This window comes from Rattus norvegicus, chromosome 3, assembly GCF_021556685.1.
Source record: "Rattus norvegicus strain SHRSP/BbbUtx chromosome 3, alternate assembly SHRSP_T2T, whole genome shotgun sequence".
Taxonomy (NCBI): domain Eukaryota; kingdom Metazoa; phylum Chordata; class Mammalia; order Rodentia; family Muridae; genus Rattus; species Rattus norvegicus.
This window is the reverse complement of record NC_141536.1, coordinates 91,217,499-91,243,703: the sequence shown is the minus strand read 5'-3', so window position 1 is coordinate 91,243,703 and position 26,205 is coordinate 91,217,499. Positions and strand designations below refer to the sequence as shown.

Genomic DNA, 26,205 nt, shown 5'->3' with positions numbered 1-26,205 from the left:
TCTGGCCAGTGAGGTTTTCCCCTTGGATTGAATGAATTGCTGTAGCAATTAAGGTGCATGCATCTCTGTGTTCCCTGGAATGTAGATATTACAAACCTTTGGTAGTTTTAAAGCGAGGCAGCAAAAACCATCCACAATGAGGTCACTTCAGGAGGAAGCAAAAATATATTGGCAAGGAGTAAACTATGACTTGTCATAGACATGCACACTATTTTTTCTAAATCCATGTTTTCCCTTGTCAACCAGGAGTGAGCATAAAATCTTTTGTAACATTCATTTTTGGAGATTCGCTGGCAATATTATTATGATAAATACTCCCATGTCGTTAAGGAATAATATCCAGACGCTGAGGAGGAGATGTATAAAGATACTTGCTTACAGGATGTTGGCTCATGTAAAATTATTTTCTGGATTAAATTCTTAAATCCCATTAATAATTTAAAACCAAGTCTGGTGTTAGAGTTTATTTGGTAAAGTGCTTTGATACCCAGGACCCACATAAGAAAGCCAGGCATGGCAACGCTCACTTGGAATCCCCTGTACAGACATACAGATATACAGACAGACAGATATCCATGGAGCTCGTTGCCTGGCCATCTTGATCTTCCTGGTGAGTTTCCAGCCTGCAAGTGATCCTGTCTCAAAAACAGAAAAGGTGTCTGAGGAACAATATCTGAAGCCGACCCCTGGCCTCCACATGCACTCATGTGTACCCATCATACATGAACAAAGCTTTCCAGATTTATTTTTACTTTTGTGTATGTGTCAGTATGGATATATATGCCTGTAGAGGTCAGAAGCAGGCATCAGATCCCCTGGAGCTGGAGTTAGAGGTGGTTGTGATCCATTGAGTGTGGGAACTGATTTTGGATGCTCTGAGAGCAGTGATTGTTCTTAACTGCCAAGCCATCATCATCTCAGCACCCCTCCCCCAAGAATGCTAAGTGCTAAGTACTTGGGCATTCATTAGAATACCTGCAGCTCCCCTCCCCATTTATTATGACCTGGTGGTTGGGGCATTGACCTCAGACCAAGGGTGGTCTCTAAGAAGTCCAGATCTATAGTCAGGGAACTCTTTCTTCTAGTTCTAGGAATTAGCAACTTGGTTCTTACGGGGTGAGAACACAGTGTTCCCCTGGCTACAGCAACTGGTTTGGAATTCGCCTGCAGTCTCACAGGACCAGTGAGTTGGGTGGAGAGTCAGAGGGACTTCTTGGGAATGTTTTCTTATTCCTAAGGGAGAAGCAGAGGACGAGCCCCTCTCTGTCTTAGGACATTTGCTACTTGGGATGCAAACCCCAGGACAATTACAGGGACACCAATCCTTACCCCTAGAGACACTGATGTTCAGAGTTAGATTTGGAAATAGTATCTGCATACAGAGTAGTGGTATATTACTGTAGGCCACCTGGAGCTTGCCCAACTACTGGGTGCTTTTATGCATGCCAGCACACTTTCTTATTATATACGTTGTCATAGTGGGCACCTACGCTATAACCAGAGTGTCCTGATTATGGCACTGGCCATATCAACTCCCTTGGCATAATTTAAGCTTAACAATAATAATATCACAAAAAATATACCTAAGATCATCACTAGTCATTTAACTCCATGGATAAGAAACTACAGCTTAAATAAAAAAGGGTCAGAATTTCTCTCCCTCATTCTCTAAGCAGCCTTCTGCTGTATTCGTAATTAAACCCACTGGAATATACAGGTGTTTTCAGCATCCAAGTCCATCTGAAAGTTCCTGCTAGCCCAAGATCAGTGGAGAAGAATTTACTGGGCAGCTCTGAAAATGGCCCAGGGCACACTTCTATCTAGAACCCACAGGAACCCAGTTCCTTGAACAGGATCTTCCTTCTCCCTAACTGTGACCTTTTAATCAATAGGTTAATAAATGAAGTAGATAGTATTCAAAGGAAACACAAATTGGACAATGACTATTTTTTAAAGCGTTCGATATCCTGTCATCAGGGAAATGTAATTAAAATACTTTGAGATACCACCCCACCCGAGTCAGATTGGCATCAAGAAATCTGACAATAAAAGTTGGAGAAAGCATGGAGGGGGGAGGGCATTTATTGCTCATAGGAGTGAACATTAAAGCCATCATGAACATCAGTGTGGTGGTTTCTCAAAACCTTTAAACTAGAACTACATAGGCCCAAGACATATGCTCACAGAACTCCATATCCTGCCACAGGGATATTTGTATATTCTCAGTCATTACTGCTTTAGTCACTCTAACAAGGAAATGGAACCCACCTAGATGTCCCTCAGCAGACAAAGGATAAAGAAAGTGTGGTGCATATTCACAGTGGAGCTCTAGTCAAGGATACCATAACTTTGGCTCTCACTTGGTGTCAGTGGCTGGCTTAAGTATTCACAGGACAGTTCTGAGTGGCGTACTCCACCAAGGAAGGGAGGACGGGAACAGGTCCCCAGGGCTGGAAACATGCAGAAGTATTTCCCCCACAACATTCTACGGTTTCACAGCTCTGAACATTGTCAGAGTTTGGAGTGTTGTCACAGGCAGCCCATGAGAGAATTCCTCCTTTTAGAACTGAGGAATTCTCACCAGCCTGGGCTGGCTTGGGTACAGGCCTCTCCCAGCTGGTCCTGTTGGGGGAAATCCCAGCTCCTAGAATGTTGGAACTGCTTGGGAGAGACAAGAATCTCTGAGGCACAGAGATGCTGTCCTTGAAACGTGCAACTCTGTCATAGCAATCTGTTTTAAGAAAGATGGAGCTCCCAAATCTTCCAGCTCTCATCATAGAGGAGGCTGCTGAAAACAAGGGGTGTGTGTGTGTGTGTGTGTGTGTGTGTGTGTGTGTGTGTGTGTGTGTGTGTGTGTTGGGGCAAGCTCAACAAGAAGAACCTCCCAGATCACCTGGCCACTGAATAGGAATGCTCTGTTAAACAATAGAGGCAGGAGGGTTCTCTGGTAAGAAAGAATGAGGTGATGAGCAAGGGAAAGGCTGGCAAAAACAAACGCCAGTCCCTTGGGTGTAATAGATCTCCCAGACATTCCACTCTAAAGAAAGCTTAATTAAATTTAATGGATAAACCTCTCTCCATGCTAGGAGGCATTTTAATGTGGTATTTCAGCTCAGGGTGAACAAAAATCAGTCTTTCTTGCCTCACTGCTCTCTTTGAAATGAAACAAACTTCCCAATTGGCATCATAATGGTGGCCCAGCATTCTTATATCTGCCAAAAGCCCCTCAAGACACCTGAGAGGGATACCACACAACCCCTGAGCTGAACAAGTCAGAGGGGAGCTCCGAATGAGAGGGACATTGGTATCTTGACCATCTTGGCGCTTTCAGGTGTCTAGCCTAGGGTCTGGCGTGAATGTTATTTGGTGCACAAACAGAAAGAAGAAAGTAGAGACAGAAATAGAGAAGGAAAGAGTGAAGAAAAGCTTAGTTCATTGGCTAAGAAAAACTATAGGTAGAGAATGTCATGTCTCGGGTAGAGAACAGGCAAGTGAGAAGGTGTGCTGAGGAGAGGACGGTGCTGGGGAGCTGCAGGCAGTGCTCCCATGCTGGCCCTGCAATACTTCTCCCATCCCCCATCTATGCTCCTCTTCGGTCCTCTGTCATCCTGAGACTCAGGAGGCTTTACTCTCAGGTGAGTCTACTTAATTGGGGTTAATCCCAGTCTCTTGCCACAGATAGATTCAAGAGTAATCACACGAGCTGATTGAGTTCACAGAATGCAAAGACAGTTTGCTAGCAAGACCTGGGGTAATCCCTGAAGTGACTGACTTCCTTATTTTAAAGTCTGGACGCACTGCATTTATCTGTGACTAGTCGGTGATGGATTCGTTGACCAAACTTCAACTCATGTATGTTGGTGCTCATGAGAAGAAAAGGTAAAAGAGTTCACCTAGCTCTGCTTCTGGCTGTGCGACTGTGAGCTAAAAGAGGGGGTTGCAAACGAGTCTCATCTCAAACAGCTCTCACAGACCTTTTGGGAAGATGAAGTAAACAGCACTAATAAAGGCAGGGCTGTTACCGCCATCTGAGCCAATCTGCACTCCCTTCTGTGACCCTGTCTGCACACTACATGGTACTAATACCTGATGACTTAAATAAACACTTCACCCCTCAGTGACGACCTCACTCGCCCTGTACAACTCCTACCTCCCCATGTCCACATCTAAATTAGAGTCAGGGTGGCTTACAGTAAAGAGCACGATGCAAGGAAGTGTAAGTATGCAGATTGAGGAAGGAAAGAAGGAAGGAAGGAAGGAAGGAAGGAAGGAAGGAAGGAAGGAAGGAAGGAAAGAAAGAAGGAAAGAAGGAAAGAAGGAAAGAAGGAAAGAAGAAGGAAAGAAGGAAAGAAGGAAAGAAGGAAAGAAGGAAAGAAGGAAGGAAGGAATTTATTGTACCAGAGAAAAAAATGAAAAGCGATTGAACCCAAAACTGGGTTTTGCATTGCCTGCTAGCCAAAGCAAAGATAAAAACTTTTATTTCTTTGCTTCTTTGCTTTGGAGAAAGATTTTTGGCTCTATAGCTCAGGCTATCCCAGAACTTTCTATGTAGCCCAGGACAGCCTCACACTTGTAACAATCTTCCTACCTCGGTCACCTGAGTACTGGGGTTATAGGCATGAACCACCTTATTTAGCAAGAAACTGATTTTTGAAACCAACATTGTACAAAGGATCATGTCAAGTGATATAAGAGTTACAAAAATATATGAGATATAACTCCCACTGTCAAAGAGTTTCCATGATAAATAATGGGATGGGGGAAACACCTCCATTAGAAATTGAAGTAACACATTTTGGGTACAATACATGTAGTATTGCGAACTGGAAAAAAAAAAAAACTACAGCATCAATCCTGGCATTAAAAAGTTTCTCTGGAAGAAGGTATTTTACTAGGGCTTGAGCGGGGTTGGAGGCATGTGCTAGCCAGGGCAAGAACATACTATAGTTAAGAAAGGGTGAGTGGAGTTCTTGACGTGAGGCTGATTGTCAATCAGTGAGAATTAGAGAGAGCAAGGCATGGAGTCATTGAGTGACACTGGGGCCAGTTGGATGCTGTGCTCTGATTTTTAAACTTCATTCTGTAGGAAATGAGGAAAAGCTACCGGAAGTTTCTTAGTAGGAAATCAGTGTGAACATAGCCGTTCACTGAGTAATCCATTGGGGTGGTGCCTCCCCCAGAACAAGAACTTTGAAAGTGTGTTTGCATGATCAACTAGTACATTTCCATCAGAAACTTGCCCATCCCCTCCGCCATTCTGCGTTCACTTGGCAATTTTTCATCACATTGATTCTAAGTCAGTTATTCCCAAAGAAAAGACAGAAATTCATCATCTTCCCCTTTATGATTTCCTCCACTGTCATCAAACACATCAGCAAGCATGAGTTTTATCATAATTCAATTCACGCCTTCCACCCACCTTAATTACATACGTTTCCACTTGATAATAACTCATGGGGGTATTCTACAAGACCAGGAAGTTAAGCTTCTCTTTGACTTGGCAAATATTTAGGGAAAGTTCCTGCAGAGTCGCACAGGGCAGGAAGTTGTCTCACATTGTTTTCTGTGAGTATGAGGAATTGCATTGTGTCAGCAAAGGCTCAGAATTCTTCCACTGGGTGGGACTGAGTAAATCAGCTCTGGAGGTCCCAAGGAACCAACCTTCCCCATGAAGTGAAGGCAAGAACTCTGAAATTGATTTTTTTGTCAGCAACCCCCACCAAGGACTTTGCTTCCAATCCCTCAAGGCATTAACCTTAGTATCAGTCACTACCAGTAAGGACCACATAAGCTGAAACTGGTTGGAGTTCAGGAGAGGGATCCCAGGAGGCATCTAGTTTGTCTTTGAACTGCCCACTACTCCTTCACCCAGTTCCATACTTGATCGACCCTCTAATCTAATGCTAAAGAAAGCTCTCTGAAAAACCATCTCTCCATCCTTCAGGCTGAGTCAGATGCCTGCCCATCCTCTGTATTACCACACAATGTTTTGTGTATTTCTCCACTAATGTGTGACCCATACCCTATAGTATCTAACATCTGAATATTTAATAAACACCATAAGGTTTAGAGCTACAAATTATGCCTTCCTACTGATCCTATGAGAGAGATACCCTTCTTATTATCTTCACTTTGGTGACGAGAGGATGCAGCCAAGTAGTTAAGTGACTTTTCCAAAGTCACACAGCCTAGCGGGGTACTAGAAAGAACTTGCTCTCAAACCTTTTCCCTTGGAGCTTTGCTGTTAAGTTCTTTGCTATAACATTATGTGGGTTTTTTTTATACATTCATTTTACTTCCTCTCTGACCTACTCCACCTCTAGTGTCTGAGGATGTTCTGTTGGGGGACCAACTCCATCCATTCTGATAGCTCTGTCCCCCTGGCACAGCACATAGGAAACAGCAAGAGTTTAACCAGCCACAGGAAGCTGTGTGGGTGAGGACTTGGGGGCAATTACACTTTACTCCTGCAATTCACTTGTTTGTATGAAACCTTCATCTTAAAACTAGTTGGAGCCTCAGTATCTCCCAGATGGAGGAGACCCTGGTCTCTCTCTCCCCTAACTGAGAATCTCAGTCACAAACATTTTTCCTCTAGGTCAGATGACCCAGGTGAGGAAGAGTTTTCAAGAAAACACTGAACAAAAAGAATCTCTTTGAAATATATTTTCTTACCCTTTCCCCCACATAAATACATCTCCAGCAAGCCTTGACAAATGCTATTTTATTTTGTAAGTAAAAGAAACCCATTTCTGAAAGCACAGGCCCAGGTCTCTGTTCAAGCGAGGACAGCTTTCTTATCTTCCCTCCACTGGCCAGCACTGCTCTCTGCCTAGTGGCCCAGAAACCCAGATCTAGAGGTCTGGGCTCTAGCAGAACCTCACCCATATGAAAGAATTCTAAGGGAAGTCTTACCAGGCCTTTCGTTTCGGCTGGTGGTCTTTCCAATCTGCAGCTGAACCTGGCAACAGGGACAGAGATAATTCTAACTTTCATATTTCTTTTAGAGTCTAAGATACAGTAAATAGAAAAATCGAAGAGTGAGTTTTCTTCCAAAGACTCTCAGAGAGTCAGTAAAATCCATCAAAGAATCATTTTTGTCCCGCAAATCTCACAGTACTTCTATGCAGACAGCCCATCTCCTCAGCGCAGGGCTTTGTGGCGTCCACGCGGAGGCATGAAATAAAGGACATGGTTGGTTTGGAGTTGAGAGCAGGGTTCCTCTCAGAAGAATTCTCTGGGGTCCTAGGAGTGATGTCTTCTGAGTCCAGCAGAGCATTCTGGGTACTGTGACAAAGGAAAGGACATATACCATGGCTAAGCAACAAGCAGGAAATTAAGAGTTGGTAGAGAGGTGTACTTGGAAGGAGAGGAGGTTACAATCAACAGAACAATGCAAAGAATTCTCCTTTAAGAACACTGCTTCACGGGGTTGGGGATTTAGCTCAGTGGTAGAGCGCTTGCCTAGGAAGTGCAAGGCCCTGGGTTCGGTCCCCAGCTCCGAAAAAAAGAACAAAAAAAAAAAAAAAGAACACTGCTTCACGTGAGGAACAGCTGTGTGGTTTCGGTTTTTTGTTTTTGTCTTTGTTTTTGCTGAACTGTAGTTTTCTCTTCATTATCTCAGACAATCCAGAGCAGTGAAGGGGTGGTAGCATTGGAATACAGTTCAGATCTTTGCTGCAGAATTCCAATCAGAGTTGACGGTAGGAAACCTGAGTCACTCCAAGGCTCATCCAAAGAGGCTGAGAACATATTTCTTCCCATGTGTAGCTCTACAGCAGTGGCTCTCAACCTTCCTAATGCTGTGACCCTCATCTTGTGGTGACCCCCAGTCATAAAATTATTTTTGTTGCTACTTCATAACTGTAATTTTGCTACTGTTATGAAACATAATGTAAACATCTGTGTTTTCTGATGGTTTCAGAAGATCCCTGAGAAACAGCTGTTGACCTTCAAAGAGTTTACAAACCACAGGTTGAGAAGCACTGCTCTAGACACAGACACTGTTGGGACCAACTGCAGCTACTTACAGGATGTGAGATCTGAATTGATCCACAAGGTGCTCTTTAGAGTACTCCACTGTGTGTTTTTAATACAAAACTGATCATTTTTCTGGAATTATAAAAATCTTTATTCATAAAATTCTAAAAAATGCAGGAGAGGGTAAGTGCAGAATTCATTTATATCTCCCACCACCACCCCAAAAGGAGATGCAAGGTATTTTAAAGAAGATTTTTGTTGTTTTCATTGAGACAGGATCTCCCTATATATATCTTAGACTGGTCTTGAACTCACAATCCTCCCAAGTGCTAGGATTACAGGTATATATATTCCCTTTCACCTTGTGCTAAAAGAGACATTCCTGACTTGGGAATATCTTAGATTTTAGAATATGGTTTGGCTATCAGTGTGACACATGAAGTAACTGAGTAGTTCACATCTGACTTGTTGCACCTCTTCACGTGTGGGCAATGGGGAAACAGAAGGGCTAAATCCTGAGTTTCTGAGCTGAGCCACTCAAACTCCTGGCCTGGAGTATCACAGCCATTTGTCAGTATTCTGGTTAGAGAATGTTTTGTATCCTCATCCCCCTGTGCTGCATTGGGGGAGCCTGGTTTGGATGGTAGGTTTTTGCTTTGGTGTGTGTGTGTGTGTGTGTGTGTGTGTGTGTGTGTGTGTGTGTCTGCTGTACATACTTGTGTGCTTATATACATGTGTACATGTGGGTGCAGGTGCCTGTGGAAGGCAGAATTGGGCTTTGGGTGTCTTACTCTATCACCTGCCATCTTTATTTTTTGAGACAGGATCTCTCATTGAACCTGGGCCTCACCATTCTGGCTAGGCTGTCTAACCAGCACACCCTGGAATCCCCCTGCCTCCCTCCTCAGAACTGAGACACAGGCATTATCCACAGAGCCATCTCCCCAACCCCTGGATGTGAGTTTGAATGTGTTTCTTTCTTTTTTTTTTTCGGCAGCCTCTTCTGTCCTAGAATTTGGATGGTGATGTGTTTTAATGAGCAAACAGGAATTTAAAGACAAAATTGAATCCCTGAAAATAAGTTGTCCCTGGGAGTTCTGAGGTTTGTGAAACTTTAAGAGTGAAAGCAAAAGAGAACATGATCGGTGGGGGAGCTTCTCCTTATTCCCTCCAGCCCCATCCTCCTATCCCCATAGTTCCTCACCAGTGATCCCTCTTAGGTTTCAGAAGTTGTTTGGTGACAACCCCAGGATGAGGGAGACAGGAGACAAGATACAATAAGCATTTCAGAACACATCTCACAATGTGATCATCAACGTGTAATATGAGCCCGGCTTAGTTAAATAAAATGTGAAAACCATATTAATGACCCTTCGGCTGTCCAACACAGCATTTTATTTTCCTTCCCTAGGAGGCAGAGCGGAGGGCCAGCAAATAAATTATAGATGAAACCCCCATCATATGTTTATAAATACACTAACATTAGCATTTTACTTCCTCATAAATCTGCAGCCAACATTCAGGCACAAGATAGAAAGCCCTGTAAAACAATGATATATTCTCTGCTCGCCGGCACTGACTAGCGGCCCATTCACTCCTGGCGCCGCTCTTTGAACACGCTCCCTCCGCTCGTGCCCCCTCATTTAAAATCCATTTTAATTTAAAGATGCGCAAGGCAGTGCTCGTGGTACATTTACTCAGCCTAGTTATACATCACGGAGCAAGGAAAAGAAAATTGTTTCATCTAGAGATACGGTTCAATGTGGTCACCACTGAACAGTGGAGTAATTACCATATCAGGCCCACTCAAAATGCACTCAGGGTGTTCTGTGACCTATCATCTGCTAATCTGCATAGTGAAGTATAGCTTCATAACTATAAATTGCTGACTTAATTAAAACCAGGACCTTTCTGTCATTTAATTACAGGGAGAAAGGTTATTGCTTAAATGCAATTTTCCAAATGTGATTTCTTAACAGTTATTAACTGCTCCACCATCATTTATTGTTTCAGATTTTTCAATTTGAAAATACTCCCTATGACAGAAGTAATGACTTCATGAAAAACTCAATCTAGAGGGACACTAGCCAGCCCATTTGTCTCTCATAAGTGAGCCGACGGGAAACTGGGAAATGTCACCGGAGGATCCTGAGATGACTCTTACTCTCGGGGAGTAATTAAAACCCAGGAGGTTGTAGCAAAGACGGGGTGAGGTTTGCAGACATTTTAAAGGTGATCCGTGCCCCCCACCCTAGCTGACAAGTGTGTTTGTGTTTTAAAATGTGAACAGGGTGGTTGGTGGCAGGGACCTTAACCCTGGACTGTGCTCAAGTCAGTGCATGGCAGTGTGAGCTGAAAGGGGCCACAGTCCACACCTCAGGCCTCTCACCAGCCAGACACCATTTGAGTGAGTACGTGTTCTTTGTGATGCATTTCTGAGGCTAGAATTTTGTCTTCCGGGGATGCAGATCCACTGAGAGTTTGGATGTGGTAGAGAGCCACACCACAAAGGAAAGAGTTACATGTTCGTATCCCCACGACCTGTTTTAATTCTTGAATTGTCTGTGTCTTCTTTTTTCCTCTGTTTTATTGTATGGGGCCTGGAAGTTTCACATGTAAACTCCCAGTGACCCATGAAATTTCCCAGTGAGATAACCTAGACAACTTAATACCGTCCGTGTCATATCTTCAGTAGCAGGAGGTTTATATACTTTCTCAATCCCAGGGGCTACCAAGGGCCTGTGACACTGCAAACTGAGTCTTCCACTTTCTTTTGTGGCTCAAGCTCCAACCAGATCCAGAGGGTTTGCAGTGATAAAAATGCCTGTTCCCTCCCTGGCCCCAAGAGCTCTATGCTAAATGAACGAACACACTGTCTCTGCTGGGACCAGCAAGAGCTGGATAGGAGCTGCCTGAAGTTTCCGTTTTGCTTTGGAGAGAGTTAATGCTGAAGCTGTCCAGATGGAGAAGCAGAAATTCCCCAAACTTCAGTGTTTTGGAGCAGTTTCTCTTGGTTTTATTCATTGTGGCAGATACATAAAAATGAGTAATGGGAACATCATAAAATCTTAATCAGATTATTAATAATCCCCTTTGCTCCCCACCAGCAACGTGTTTCGCAGTTTCAAAGTGTCTGCATACACTTTACCGATTTCAGTCCAATTAAGCAAATATTTTAGTAACATAAACACCAGGAAGCTGGGACTCCCTGAGCGCATTTGATCAGGGACAATCATCTGCTTCTTTCCCAGTTCTAGAAGGCAGAGAGCAGAGGTTTTACACAAGCCCACAATTACTCCACCACCTTTGAATTTTTTAAACCTTTTTAATTGAGTTTGTTGTTCGACTATCTTATGAACATATAGCATGCATCCCAATGACTCTCTCCCCACACTCTCTCTTACAGCCCTCCATCCCTGTCAGTCCCTCCCCGTCCCCTTCTCTGGTGCTATGAGCTTTGAGTTGGTTCTGTGACCCATTTAAATAGGGCCTTCTGTGGGACCACTGAATTTGGAGTCTTCAATGGAGTCTGGTGGGCGCACAAGTGAAGGCAGTGGTTCCCCACTGCCTGAAATAATCAGTAGCACAGTTCAACAGTGAGGGGTAGAACCCCAAATTCCTCAGCCATTGGTGCCTGACCTTTGATAGCCTCATTCTTGGACACAGCCAGCGTAGGCATCTGCAGCTGCTGAGAGTTCAAGATTGCAATGGCTACATCTGGCCCAGAAAATGCCATTTTGTACCATATGTATATGTTTGTATGTGTGTATGTGTATATGTATATATTCACATACCTGTGTGTATGCATATGTATGTGTGTATGTATATATGTGTACTTATATATGTGTGTGTATTGTGTATACATGTTTGTGTGTGTGTGTGTGTGTGTGTGTGTGTGTGTGTGTGTAAGAAGCAGAAACACGTTCATATTTGATCAATGATAGTATGAGCGAAGCTTGGTATAAACACTCAGAGGCTTCAGTAAACCACATCGGCAACCAAACTACAACGCTGCTCCAAATGAGCTGGAGCAGGAAAGCCGAGGCTCAAACACTCTCTGTCTCTGTAGAGCACATGGCCTCCTGTTGCCTATGCTGCTCTGTGGGCTTCTGTCCTAGTGAGGGTTTCAGCTGCTATAATAAATACCACCACCAAAAGCAGCTTGTGGAGGAAAGGGTTCATTCCGTCTTATACTTCAGGAGGCAGTCTATCACAGAAGGACCTTAATCAGTGCAGGAACTGAAGATAGGAATTGAAGCAGAAGCCATAGAGGAGTGCTGCTAAGTGGCTTGCTCGCCATGGATTGTCCATCCTGCTTTCTTATAGTATCCAGGGGCAGCACTGCAAGGGCAGCACTGCCTGCAGTAAGGTAGGCTCTCCCACACCAATTATCTATCAAGAAAATAGACCACAGGCTTGACCACAGGTTATCTGGTGGGAACATTTTCTCAATCAAGGTTCCCTCTTCCAAGATGAGACTCTAGACTGTCCATTTGACATAAAACCAACCAGCACAGCCTTTCTCCTTCTTTTTTTGGCTATTTCTCCTGCTTTCTCTTTTCAAGCTCCAACATGGTATCTACCTTGGATCCTCATTTCCACCATTCACTACCAGCATCTGCTTCTTGGTCACATTCCTAGCATTGCCGATCTGATGGTCTAATACTGACTCTGTTTAGGGACAGACCAAATTATGGATCACTGGATAGGTGTGCCTTAGAACAGGCAAGCAATAGCAGGCGTGTCTAGGACAGCAGATCAAAAGCCATGTTCTTTAGAGACTAAGGAAATAGTCTGGCCAGGACAGTGCTCGCCATATCACTGTGACACCTGAGTTTGACTCTGGGCACTCATACAAAAAGACAGTCATGGTGGTGCACATCTGGAGTTCCACTGCTGGAGGCTTCTAGAGTTTGCTGGACAGCTACCTTAGCCTAATCGTCCAGCTTCAGAGCCCATGGAAAGACTCTGTTTCTAAAAACAAAGTGTGTGGTTTCCTGAGAAACAACATCCAAGAGTGACCTCTGACTCCCACACTTAAGCACACACCCAAAAAACCACATGCTTGCATGCATGATACTTGCATGTGTCTACATGTGCGCACGCAGTCAGGACCTCTCCCAGGGGCTAGAAATTCTGAATTCTCTTTGGCAAAAAAAAAAAGTATTTTAAAATCTCCTCAATCTTTACTAAGTTTCTTTCTAACCATTGACAATAATGACTGACAATAGCACAAATCCTCATGTCAAAGGAGAAATTCCATTGACTAAAAGTGAGAAAATAAGTGACTTCTTTTTGGTAATTAACACAACTAAACTTCTCATTTGTACTCTGTCATCTAATTAATTGACTACTGATTATTAATATCCCTGAATCTGAAAGTGAGAAGTAAACAATAACAATGACTAATACACATAAAAGATTTTAAATTGGAAGTGGAAAATTACTTTGTGTTTTTAATGTTTATTTTATGTGTACCCATGTTTTCTCTGCATGTATGTCTATGCATCTTGTGTGTGTGGCGCCCACAGAGGCCAGAGAGAGTGTTGGATACCCTGGGACTGGAGTTAAATAGTTGTGAGGCACCATGTGGTTGCTGGGAATCAAATTCCCTACCCTCTGGAAGAGCAGCCAGTAATCTTAACCACTGAGTCATCTCTCTAGGTCCTCAAAACTACATTTTTAAAGGAACCGGATACACAATGGTGACAGAATTAATTTCATCCTTACTGAAAGTGCTTCATACGGTGAGTTCTTTGTGGTCTGAGAGTCTGCTGTAACATGAGCAATGCCCTAGAGTCTAGTTTGGGATGAGCAGAGGAAATGACTTGAATCTCCTCTACATGTCCCTACCACCACCAGAAAAATTGTATATGTTCTAAATAATAGATATGTTATTAATATATTAATATATCAAAATAATAAATATATTCTCCAAATAATAGAGTAAAATCGTGTGTGTGTGTGTGTGTATACATATATGGGTTTTTCTTTGAAACAGGTTTTTCTTTGTATGTTCTGGAACTTACTATGTAGACCAGGCTGGCCTTAAACCCACAGAAATCTACCTGCATTCACCTCCTGAGTGATGGGATTAAAAGCATATGCCACCATGCCTAGCTCTATATTTTATTAAATAACCATTTTTTCTGATTTTTATTAATTATTTTACTTACTTTAAATCCTGATTACAGCTTCCCATCTCTGCTCCTAGTCCCTTCCTTTTCCTCTTCCTCTTCCTCTCTCCTCCCCTCTATCCTCCTGTCCTCCATTTCTCCTCAAAAAAGGGGAAGCTTCCCATGGATATTAACCCACCTTGGCTTATCAAGTTGCAGTAGGACTAGGCACAGCTCCTATTGTAGCTAGGCAAGGCAGCCCAGTTAGGGGAAAGCAATCCAAAGTCAGACAATGGAGTCAGAGACAGCCCCTGCTCTTGCTGTTATGAGTCCCATATGAAGATCAAGCTGCACAACTGTTACCTGTGTCCAGAGGGCCTAGGTCTGTCCCATGCATGCTTTCTGGTGGTTCAGTCTCTATGAGCCCCTATGGGCCGAGGTTAGTTGATTCTGTGGGTTTTCTTGTGGTGTCTTTGACCTCTTTAGCTTCTTCCAAGGCCTCCCCAATTTCCATAGGATTCCCCAAGACTGCATGATATTTGGCTGTGGGTCTCTACATCTGTTCCTATCAATCGCTGGAAGGATGAAGCCTCTCAGGAGACGGTTATGCTAGGTTCCTGTCTGCAAGAATAGCAGAGTATCTTTAATGGGGAACATTTACACAAAGGAGTACTGTTCAGCTATTAAAAACAAAAACATGAAGTTTGCAGACAAATGGATGGAACTAGAAAATATCATCCTGAGTGAGGTAACTCAGACCCAGAAAGACAAACATGGTATGTACTCACTTATAAGTGGATATTAGCCATAAAGTACAGGATAATTAATCATGCTACAACCCACAGACCCAAAGAAACTAAAAAAGAGGGAAAGCATTCCCAGGGGGAAATAAAAATACATGGGGAGTGAACGGAGAGGGAACTGGGTGGGAGAGGAGGTGGAGAAGAGCCAGGAGGAATGAAGTTGGGAGAGGACAGGAGAGCATAAAGGGAAAGACAACTGGAACTGGTTGGTGGGGAACATCTCTGGGGTAAGCTAGAAACCTAGGGCAATGGAAACTCCCAGGAATCTATAACGCTTATTTTTGAAAATTATTGTCGAAGCTGGAGTATGTGGCCCCCAAAAAGAAAGGTAAAGGTCATAGTTAGATGTGTGTGCTTGCTTTTATTTGGGGGGCATGTGTGTACACATCCATTTCAGGGAGCACACACCCATACGCACTCAAGCAGAAGCAAGAGGGAGACACTGGGTGACCTGCTCTATCACCCTCCATTTTATTTCTTTGAGATGTGTCTCTCTCTTAACCCAGTTCTTGCTGTTGTGTCTAGACTGGAATTCAGGAAACCCCAGGGATCTTCCTGACCACACACCATCTACCCCAGGCCAGAGGTTGAAGGCATACCTTGCAGCTATGCTTAGCTGCTTGACATGTTGACATGGAAACTAGGAACTGAATTTGGGTCTTCATGCTTGTGCAGCAAGCACTTTATCACTGAGCCATCTCCTCAGCCCTCATGTGAAGATATTGTCTGTTTATGTAAGTTCCCTGAGGTTGAATGACCCTGCCAACTGACTCTAGTTAGTTTCCTTTGCACCTGCATTAATTCCTATCTATTGCAGTGATAAAACATCATGACCAAGGCAGTAACTGAGAGGCAAGTGTTCAAATATCAGCGCCTATGGGGAGACATTTCTCATTCAAGCCAGCACACATTTCCATCTGTCAGCTTTTCTTGTTGTCTCTTTAACAACTTTATTCAGATATGATTTTCATGTTGTAAAGTTCACTCATTTAAACTGTATGATCCAGTACCAGTGAGGAATGTAACTCAGTGAGAGAGTTCCTGGTCAGCATGCGTGAAGTCCTCTATCTGATCTCTAGTGGCACTGGAAAAAGAATACAACTGACAACTGTTAGCATGTTTACAAAGCTACACAACCATAACCAAATCAATTTTAGAACATTTTAAAAAGAAAGAAAGAAAGGAAGGAAGGAAGAAGGAAGGAAGGAAGGAAAGAAGGAAGGAAGGAAGGAAGGAAGGGAGGGAGGGAGAGACCCCGCAATTCCTAGCAATCTTGATACACGTGCCCTAGCCCTAGGCACATACTGACCTAATCTAAATATTTGCCTACTCCAAATATTTCATGTAATATGTAGAGTTTTTTTGTGACTAATGTCTTACACACGCTATAATATTCTCAAGGTTCGTCCATGAGGTAGCATGAGTTAGAACCTCACTCTCAGACAGATGTGGTGGGGCCTTTAATCCCACCTTTAATCCAAGCACTTGGGAAGCTGTTGCAAGTGAATCTCTGTGAGTTTGAGGCCAGCCTGGTCTAAGGAGTGAGTTCCAGGACAGCCAGGGTTACACAAAGAAAAAGCCTGCCTCAGAAAAATAAACAAACAGACAACTCCATAAACTTCTTTTTATCACTTAGTGTATTTCCACTGTACAGCATCTAGCTCTTTCCCAGCTGGTAAATGTTGGGGTTGCTTCCACCTTCAGATTATGATGAATAAATTTGCTGCAGAGTATTGTCCTAAAATTGTATTAAATAGTTTTCTTTTACTCCCACTAGATCCAGCACCGAAGTAGTAGATGTCTTGCCAGAAGCACACATCCCAACTCTGTGGTGGCCCAGTGTCTCTGCCGCCACACACTCTCCCAAACTCAATTCTCCACATGAAGGAACACACAACACAATAACCTCTGATCCAACTGATAAGATATAATTGCCCACCTAGACATACAAAGCCCCATACGTATCCATCCCTTAAGAATACTCATAACAACCTGTAAATAAACAGAGGGGAATCTTAATGTCAGCTTCCGTGTTCTCCCTGCGGCTTCTCTACAACCTCTTCCAGTCTCCCGGCCTTTCCGTCCCAGTCTCTTCCCTTAAACTTTTCTCCCACCTATCCTTCCTTCTCGTCCAATGACAGGCCTCATTCTGTCTTGTACCTGCCTCACCTGTATAACATCATCCCACACATGAGCAAGTTTTAATGTAAACATAAAACTCGGGAATAGAACTGCTGTTACCTGATGACTTAGCCAGTTCAGGTTGCTAAAACTAAATGTTGTAAACTAAAACCACTTGTTTCTTTGTCAACAAGGGGCACATTTCTCAAACCTCCTGGAGGCTGGAGGTCAGAGTCCTAACATGATGAGTCCCTGACCGGAGATCTCTCTCATCCAGGTGGCAGCTGCCTACCATTTGAGAGCAACGGACTCACACAGAGCTTCTTACTCATACTCTCTCCACCCCTTCCCTGCCCCACCCAGGATGACCACCTTTTCCTTCCTAACAGTTGCTTTCACCCATGAGTATACATTTTCCAACAAGATTCAAAATCAATACTTGGAATTTAAAGGAAGTGGAGACCAGAAAACTCGACCAGATCCAAATCAACAACAAAATCACCTCCTCCCTGAGAACAACCCTGAGTGCTGGCTCTGCTCCTTGAGCTGTACAGGACAGACTGGAAGGGTCCCCAGCTGCCTTGCATTCTGAGGAAACTTGCCTGACTTCTCTGGATATTATTTGCCTCAGAAATGTGACTCTTAGAGATTCAAGCCACGTGAGATCCAGCCTCTTAAAAGAAATACAGTTTGGAAAGTTAAAACTATATAAAGCATAGTTTAACATTTTCAGCAGGGCCTTGAGAAAAGACCAAGGTGTACCTTGAGAAGCTGTACCTTACAAACACAGGGCAAGTGTCTGCACACTGGTGAGTTCTCCTCCTAGACCACGCTTAATTCTGATCGAGAAGGGGCTACCGTTTCTTTCTGCCTAACATTACCCAGCCCTGTTTGCCTGCTCAGCATCTGACAGACAGAAGCCCTCACAAACACTGGCCAAAGAAGGCAGCTGAGCCATTCAAAGTCAGCCAGTGTGTGTCCTTGGGGACCTTCTTAAATATAAGAAAGACAAGTCTTGCATTCCTTTATCTGCCTACAGACTATCACCGGAGCTCTTTATTCCCGTGGCTTGGCTCTTTCTGAACAAACCACAGGAATAAAGGTACGGAATGGGTTTATTATCTTTCATTTCTTCTCATTTCTATTTTGAGACAGGATCTCACTGTGTAGTCCAGACTGGCCGACAAGTTGTACTTCTCCTGTCTCGGACTCCCGAGTGCTGGGATTATGAGCAAATGCCACCACGCTGTCAGGGCTTTGTCTAATGCCTTGAGGATAACCCATGCCTGCCTGCATTGGGAGGAGTTGTCATTCACTGTCTTGTCCACCAAAGCATCCTTCCTCTATAGTCAGGGCATCTAAAATGGTCAAGGATGCAGATTCAGACTGCTTCCTTCTACTTTCCATAATTTCACTCAATATTTTTGGTTCTTGGATTTCACAATGGCCGCCAATGAAGACAATCCATTCTTAAAAGGCAGAAACAACAGGCAACTTTTCGAGTTCAAAGGCATCAGTGGAATTGTCTGGTGCTTTTAACACATGTCCGTATAGTGTAGTTATGTTTAATATCATTTGAAAGTATTAATATCATTGGGAAAGTTCCTTAAGGTGCTTCTAAACAGAGATGTGTTCAATCATCCTGTATTTGAGGAAGGTAGCAATGTCCAAACACTCATCCCCTTTTGCTCTTGGACTTTAGTGGTATAAAATGAAATGTGGAAAATTCCTTTGCCATTAGCCACGCCACTAGGACAGAATGCAAAATGCGTTCAGACTACCCCAAGGTTCCAATCCTGAACTTGGGAGAGGATTGTGGCCACTCTCAGCATCATTGTGGAGGGGTTCTCGACTGAGTCCCCTCCACCCACACATCCTTCTAACTTAAGTTCCTGCTACATGACATCCCCACTGTGTTCAACATCAGTGCCAGGATGTGCCTTTTTCCTGTGAATTTCTAATCGTCTTCACTTCGAATGGTTTCTTCGTTGTTGCCATCATAACCCAGGCCATCAGCACTGGTACTTCTTCCAAGCAGCCGTCTTATACATCACAGGTCCAGTTCTTTGAGGCTGTGTAACAGATTACCCCACACGCAGTAGCTTAAGGCAAGGATAATAATTTAGGTGACCTAGGTTCTGACAAACCAAGACAAGGGCTCGAGCAAAGAAATTATGTGCGTTTGGATGTTCTATGGGGTCCCCATTCAGTGAGCATCTTGAAGGCTATATTCTGATGTACACATATCTCGTGCCCAAGCTGAAAAGACTCCAACAGCTGTGCTGGCTCCTCAGAACATCTCCATTCACTATGCATTTCTTCAGCATGCTCTCTCCACATGCTGTCCCCTGACAGCTGGCCACCTTACATTCAGCCAAAGACCCTAGAATGCATGTATGATGTTTTCTAAGTGAGAGTCACTTCCTCTCTACCTCTTTCTTCCAAGAAAGCTACATGAGCCATGCTACTCAGATATAAGGGCAGGGGACATAGATATCAGCTCCAGTGGAAATTATCTATCTTTATATAAAATTACCATACACTTTAAAAAATGATCACTTCCCAAATACCTTTCCCCTCATACTGTTACAGAATGCATTGCATAGTGTCTAGAGGTAGCCGAGATTCCCCATTTTCCTCCGTGGCTCTTCAGAGTCTCACTGTGTAGCCAAGGCTAGCTTCCAGCTCTTTATTCTCTCTCCTCAGGCCCTCCAAGTTTCAGGGTTGCAAGTGTGTGCCCCTACACCCAACTTTTGCTTTGTGGTGTCCTCAACCTTACCAGAATGTACTTTAAGAGAATGGGTGCTTTATATGTTTCATCCACCGATTCTCTTCAGAGTTTGGAAAAAGGAGCAATTCTGAGTGGTCATGAGGACTGGTGTTGGGGGAGGCTCTTTTCCATTCACCTTGTCTTTCCTACTTCTCTCTCCCTATTCTTTCCCCCACTCAAAAGTAGCTATGAATCCCTGGGGAGATATGTCAAACCTTCAGATCTTGGCATAATTGTGACCCAGCTCTTCCAATCATACTTTTGAGAATAGACATTGGAAGACACGACTCCATCGTTCGGATATGCCAAAGGCAGGCAGATTCGTTTACAGGCTGATCTGTTCTCTGTGTCCCTGGTTCCTATTTGTTTGCTCATGAACTTTTTTTTCTGCTCTTTCTAGCCAGACAAGCTATGTCTGGTCTGTCTCAGTGTAGGGCTATTCATTCGTCTACACTTCTCCATATTTCTATCTCTGTGATTCAGCCAGCGCCATCTCAAGATTTAACATTCTAACTACATGTCACTGCCACCAGTGTCTCTTGTCACAATCCTCATTTCGTGTTCCAGTAATAAACTTCATTAGTGTCTGCACCTCCTCTCCCTTCCCTTTGAAGCACCGTCTCCTCATGAAACAATTAGCTCTGCCCTGCGTCCTATCACTCGGCTGACAGCCATTGTGGGCGAGCTAAACAGTGAGAAAATGAGAATTTTTGACAATTTCCATTATCGTCAATGAAGGTATTTACTTGTACAAATATTAAAGGTTATTTAAAGATGTACACTGACTTCATTTCATTAGTGGTTTGTAGAAGGTAATAATTGAAAACAGCTACCTCACCTCATTAGAATAAATTATCTATTCATTTTCTGAAAGAGAGCTGCCATCTCTCCAGGCTGTGTTTTTAACCGCTCGCAATGCTAGAGGATGAAAACAAAAACCCGTGAATACTTCAGAGCAGGTTCCGTTAAAATACTCTTACTGTCTAATGTAAACCAGGCGATAGTTGCTCTGCACACCTGACTGAGAGGCCCAGTCAGATGAAATCATGAGACGCCGATGCCATCAGCATATACCTGGGAAGCAGTAGAAGCAGCTGTAGTTAAATCCTCTAGCAGGTGGGGAGACGGTTCCGTTTGTAAAGTGCTTGTCGCACAAGCATGAAGACCTGAGTTCAAGTCCCCAGAACTGACCTAAAAAGCCAGGTTGGTGACACATGCCTGTAATTCTAATGCCAGAGCAGTGGAGACAATAGGTTCCTCGGGGCTCACTGGCCAGCTAGTCCTGCCGAGTCGGAGAGCTCCATTTCCAGTGACTGTGTCCCCCCCAAAATAGGGTGTAGACTAAGTGAGGAGGACACATAACATCAACCTCTGGCTGCCACACCCATGTGCACACCACTATAAAGACCACACGTGCGCGCGCGCGCGCGCACACACACACACACACACACACACACATCCTCATTAACCCTAGGTCTTGAGACCTAATTAGTCTAATAAAAATCATATTGTATACAAACACCTACAAGATGTTCATCCTCATGTTCCAATGACCAAAAAGAGACAATGGAAAAAATAGTATTCACTGGAGACTAGAGGACTGGAAATATATTCTAGTATAGCTATGTAATGGTCTGAAATAAAGACGATTAAGAGAACACAGTGTGCAAGAATCTGAATGGCCATGTGGTAATGTTCTCTCTGTAACAAGGGATAAAAGCAAAGAATAAAGAATATGTGCATTGTGCTAATATGAAAACTAAATATGATTACTGGCATCGAAAGAGATGAAAAGGAAATAGATCTTATGATGACCTGGGGCAGGGGGCGCATTGCTGGTTTCATTCTGCTTTCATTAGGAAAAGAACCAGTAACCTGCCCTATTCGTGACCATGCCCTGCTGTGTGATCAGCAATGGCTCTGGAGGCATTGGCTGTGGTGTGGCTGTAATGCAGAATGGCCCATGAAGGCCTAGCATGTCAATGCTTGTGCTGTGAGGACTGGTAAAAATGGACGAAGATTCCCTTCTAAAGTGCATGGCAAACTCTTTATGCTTCCAGTACTGGACCTCTGATGGTAAACCAGGCAAAAAGTGTCAGCAAATTAAAGAACTTCTTATAAACATCTCAGACGATGCTGTATTTTCTAACTGAATTAACAACGATTAGCCCAACCTGTGTGTCATAGCCTTTCTTTTCATTCCTAGCCTCCCTACTCAGAAAAGTGTCTCAAACAAGACCGGCCAGAGAATGCAGCACTTTCCATCTAGATACCGTATTGCTCTCAGCAAACCGATCCCTCCACACAGGGCAGACTCGAGCCACTTTAGAACATCCCAGCAAGGAAAGGGGTCAAGAAAAAAAAAAAAAGGTGGCATTTCCAAAGGTCACACGCAACACTTCTGTTACAGTCCATGGTCACAGGACCACTGCACTGAGGGACCACTGCATGCGGCCATGTTATGGAAACTCAGGAAATGTTCCATGGCAGGAGGCAGAGTCCAGAGTTCAATTTTTAGCTCTTTTCCTCCCTCTCCCTCTCCCTCCCTTTCCCTTCCCCTCCCCCTTCTCTCCTTCTCTCCTTCTCTCCCATCTCTTTCATCTCTCTCTCCTTTTTTCTTCCTCCCTTTTTCTTTCTCGCTTTTCTTGTTTTGTTTGTTTTTTGAGACAGGTTTGGAACTCACCGAGTGCTGGGGAATAAAGGCATGCGCCACCACTGCCCAGTGTCCTTTTCTCTCTTTAGAGTCGGGCTCTCATTATCTCACTATCTAGTACTGGTTTGGAACTGTTTGGTGTTTAAGGACAAGAAAGCCAGAACATAGGAAGGCAAGTAACATCATCCACCGCAAAACTCATCTGTGAAGTGCCATAGGGAGACAGGTAGTAAGGTCCACAAACCAAAGGAATTTGGTTGTGTTTTTGTTTTTGTTTTTTGTTTTGTTTTTTTTTTTTTGGTTGTTTGCGTGGTTGGTTTTAGTGTTCACTTCCCTCAGAAGGCACTTCCTGTTGTCTATATTCATTTGAAAACAGCTGTCCACGGCTTCAAGGAAAGAGAGCTCAGTTAGAGTGAGCAGAGCAGACTGGATAAGAACGCTGTAGACTTCCCAAACTCATTGTTCACTGAGCACCTCCCCTGCAAAGAACGGGAGCTCCGAAATAGAAACTTCATGAAACTTGCAAGCGCCTGGCTCCTGTAGCCCTCAGGAATCTTCATCTTATATTTAAAAAGCATTCACGGAGAAAACACGGGCATTTGGGGGTGGTACATGTGACTGCTACCTTGGCCTCCGCTGGTATATTTGCGGATAGGGGTGGCGCTCAGAACAAAGTGGACCACTTTCCATCAGAAATGCTCTGTCTGCCCAAGGTGTGCCTTGAGTTTGTACTCTCCCTACCTCTGCTTCTTCAATATGGAATTACAGAATCCATTACTTCTTTGGCTATCGATACACAGACCTACACGGATTTCCTGGTGATATGGTTTATGTGCTGAGAGAAGAGTGGTCGCTACATCATTGGGTCCCTCTTAGCCTCTTCTTGGCTGTGGTTAGAATGGAGACCATCAGATTGGGCCCTGTGCACCCAAGAACTACCTGTCAAGCTAGAGGAGAATCAAGCTTTAGACAATTTACTTTAAATTGCCCTGTGAGGGGAAAATAAACCTGTATTTTATGAGCCACCTAAAAAGTTTATCTGTTACTGCAACATAGTCTGCCTATCACAGATACATCATCTAAACCTTGAAGGATTGTCAGGGACATCGTGGAACTAAACAGCTAACTTTTAAGTGGACTTTACTAGGAGCCGTGATCTTGATTTGGTTTGTGTTCCCTGTGTGACAAAGTGCAGGAGAAAAACAGATTAAAGAAACAGAGATTTATTTGCACTCACAGTCTCAGAGAATTCAGGTCACATAGCTGTCGAATGCAGGGGTTGAGGGGGTGGTCATGTCAGAAGGGCATGGTTGTTCACATCACAGCGGCCAGGAACCAAAGACAGAATAGTCTAGAGGTAAGACTTACTCCTTAAAGGCACACCCCAGCCATCCTTCCTCCAGTGAGGCCCCATTTGCTAATAGCATATTGAGCATGGCACGAGTCACTGTGTCAATCTACTAAAGAGGTCGGCTTTACTCTCTGGATCTAGTCACTTCTCCTTGTTACCACTGGGAGCCTCCGAGAGGGACGCTTCCTACCCAAACCATAACAGCTAACACTCTCTCACTAATCACAATGGTCTTTTATGTTAAGCCTTGTAATCTGCATTATCACTGTATACTAGAGATATTTTAAAATATCCTCAAGTTCAAGAACTGGTGAGTAGCAGAAATGGTGGAAATACAGGTTTGACCAAGGCCAACCCCACAATAGTCTCCCTGAACTATTCTCTTTCTGGCATTGCTGTTTTAGATTTTTCTCTCATTCTTCTGTCGCATCCCATCTTCCCTTGAACCTCCTCCCAAACCCTGACATACACCCTATTTCTCTCTTCCCTACTATTGGGTTTTACTTTCACCCAAGACATCATACGGTCATGCAAAAGGTACTGGAGCCAGGTTTGAGGTTTGGTTTCATTTCCTGCCAGTTGTAACCTGAATTTGGTAAGCCATTTTCTCTCTCCAAGCCTCAGTTCTTGTGTCAGAATAGCAAATAAGTCCACAATAGCTCTTACCTGCCTGATGCAATGACTGTGGGGTTCAGTTAAAATAAATTGCATCAAATGCTGTTACACATTTCAAAACATTCAAGAAAGAGCAGATGTTAATCTCTATTTCCATTCTGCACCCCAGCCGTTCATGAAGCCTCCAGACAGCAGTGTCAGCATCCCCAGAACTCAGTAGAAGTGCAAATTCGTAGGTCTCACCCAAAGCTGGCTTATTGGAAACCACATTTACCAAGCCCTGCAGGTGATTACGACTTACATTTGAGAACCATGTCGAATGTGCTCACATACATGTGCAGGCAGGCACACACATGTTTATACTCTATTGATACCAGGCTTAAAACATTAGATTTAAAAGTATGTTATGCTTTGAGTGTGCCACCCTCCCCAGTTTATGTGCAGCAATAAAACCTTGTAGAAAGGTTGAATCCGTCAGTGCCTCCCAAGAGAACCAATCTCCTTCAGGGTGATTCCTCCCAGCAGACTGGATCTGTTTAATAACAACTGTGTCTAATGAGGAGCCTCTATGGGCATTCGGATAGGGGCATCCAATAGCGTAGTTATGAAACGTCGTTAGATAAGAGATCCCGGGAGCTGGAGACAGGGTTAGACTGCTGCTCTTCTGGAGGGCCCGAGTTCAGTACCCGGATCAGACAGTTGGCAAGTACCTGCAGCTCAGCTCTAGAGTGTCTGACAACCTTTAAAGCAAGCACACAGAGACACAGAAATTTTTAAAATCTTTAAAAATGAATAAAAATATGAATATGACCTTATCCGAGAGCACGTGTGCACTACCTTCCCTGTTCTCATCATTTCTCAGGGATGTCTTATTTATAACATTTTCAAATGTCGTCAACATAAGAAAATGATGTTTGGGTGAGAATTTAATTGGAAAAGAATCCCCCACAAAAATCAGAATATACTTCACAAAATAGAGCTTGCCCACTTTAAACAACGCGTGGTCTGCCGTGCACAGCTCCCCCCAACACCTCCGTTCGCACTCCTTTCTATTCCTTCTTCTTTATTGCAGCCGACAAACCCTCAGGTGATACCAGCATTCACAGTAGTGTGGCTGCCCAGTCAGTCATCTGTTGCAGGGAGAACATTTGAAAGGTAAAGATGTGGCATGGGAACCCAAGCTGGTTCACCCGGGGCACCCACTGAGCTCCAGTAGATAGTCGGAGGTGGGAACACAAACTCACGTCTCCAGATCCTCCGATGCGTCGAGCAGTTGGAGAAGCTGTTTCCTTCATAGACAGCCACAACCCAGCTGAGTTGGTATGCTACCCGCTGATGATCTTTTGTTCCCCCCCCAAGTTTGATGATCTAAGGTGCATTGAGAGAAGCTGACAAAGTGTTACATCCTTGTAAGGGTTTGGGGGCCTCTCTGTGGATCCGTGGGACAACCCCTGCCAGCTTTTCTGTGTAAGGAGTAAGGCCAGTGCAGAACAGGTGCACTAGCTTGTTCTCTCCTCTGTGTGCTTCTCCACATGGGGTAGATTGCTCTGTCTTCCCCTGCAGGACTGACAGAGTCCACTAGGAAGAGACAGGGGAATCTCTGGTTTATGCTTGGAGAAGGTGAGGCCGGAAGGAGACGCTGTGGCAGGTGAGATGGAAACCAGAGAACTCTGGCTATCAGGTAGGTGGAGACCCTACAATTACGGTAAAGAGATCTCAGTGTCACCAAAAAAAGTCGTCAACATGTCATAATTTATGACTTGAAACATATTTAAGACATACTAAATTTCAAAAAA

At 43.8% G+C, this 26,205-nt stretch overlaps 1 protein-coding gene across 5 annotated transcripts in view; it reads right to left on the bottom strand.

Moving 5' to 3' along the window:
- Positions 1 to 449: 449 nt before the first annotated feature.
- The window catches only part of Them7 (thioesterase superfamily member 7), a 244,030-nt gene continuing 218,274 nt past the window's right edge, over positions 450 to 26,205 (bottom strand). For 2 of the 5 annotated variants that reach the window (XM_087654578.1, XM_087654580.1), the window contains exon 3: positions 6,652 to 7,287. In XM_087654578.1, the coding sequence (XP_087510704.1) occupies positions 7,092 to 7,287 (196 nt within the window). In that variant the 3' untranslated portion in view covers positions 6,652 to 7,091. Of the gene's footprint in view, positions 636 to 5,419; positions 5,564 to 6,651; positions 7,288 to 26,205 lie in introns of those variants that run through there. The other 3 variants (XR_015683424.1, XR_015683425.1, XR_015683426.1) reach the window with 3 other exon arrangements.